We start from the raw sequence: 334 nt of genomic DNA, 5'->3' as shown, positions 1-334 counted from the left end.
GTACATTGAATAAATCTTCTAGATATTTCATTATATGGCATTTTACTTTTAAGCAATTTAGAGAAAGTTGTATTTTATATGGACAGAATATAGATCACTTTTATTTCTCATTTACAGAATTTGAGCACTACGACCTCTTTCCACGAGCGCTTGGGGAAATTGTAGAGCGGTACCATGTGAGAGAACTTCATCTTAGCCTAACTCAGGGATTTTGGCGCCATCGAAAATGGGGCTATCCTGTCATGGATGCCCCACCAGGTGCCCAGCTGTGGGTGTGGTTCAACCCATCAGATGAAGAGTGAGTTCAGGGAAAGTAAACTATAAGCTTTCTAGA

The 334-nt window shown here is 40.1% G+C and overlaps 1 protein-coding gene across 1 annotated transcript in view; it reads left to right on the top strand.

The window, feature by feature from the left end:
- LOC119590759 (GPI transamidase component PIG-T-like) overlaps window positions 1-334 on the top strand; it is a gene marked incomplete in the record, with an annotated part of 22148 nt that overhangs the window by 3953 nt on the left and 17861 nt on the right. The window contains 1 exon segment of the mRNA XM_037939470.1: window positions 118-298. Coding sequence (XP_037795398.1) covers window positions 118-298 — 181 coding nt within the window.

Source organism: Penaeus monodon, chromosome 27 (assembly GCF_015228065.2).
Source record: "Penaeus monodon isolate SGIC_2016 chromosome 27, NSTDA_Pmon_1, whole genome shotgun sequence".
NCBI lineage: Eukaryota > Metazoa > Arthropoda > Malacostraca > Decapoda > Penaeidae > Penaeus > Penaeus monodon.
Note: the sequence above shows the minus strand (reverse complement) of the source record. Positions and strands in the feature narration are given on the sequence as shown.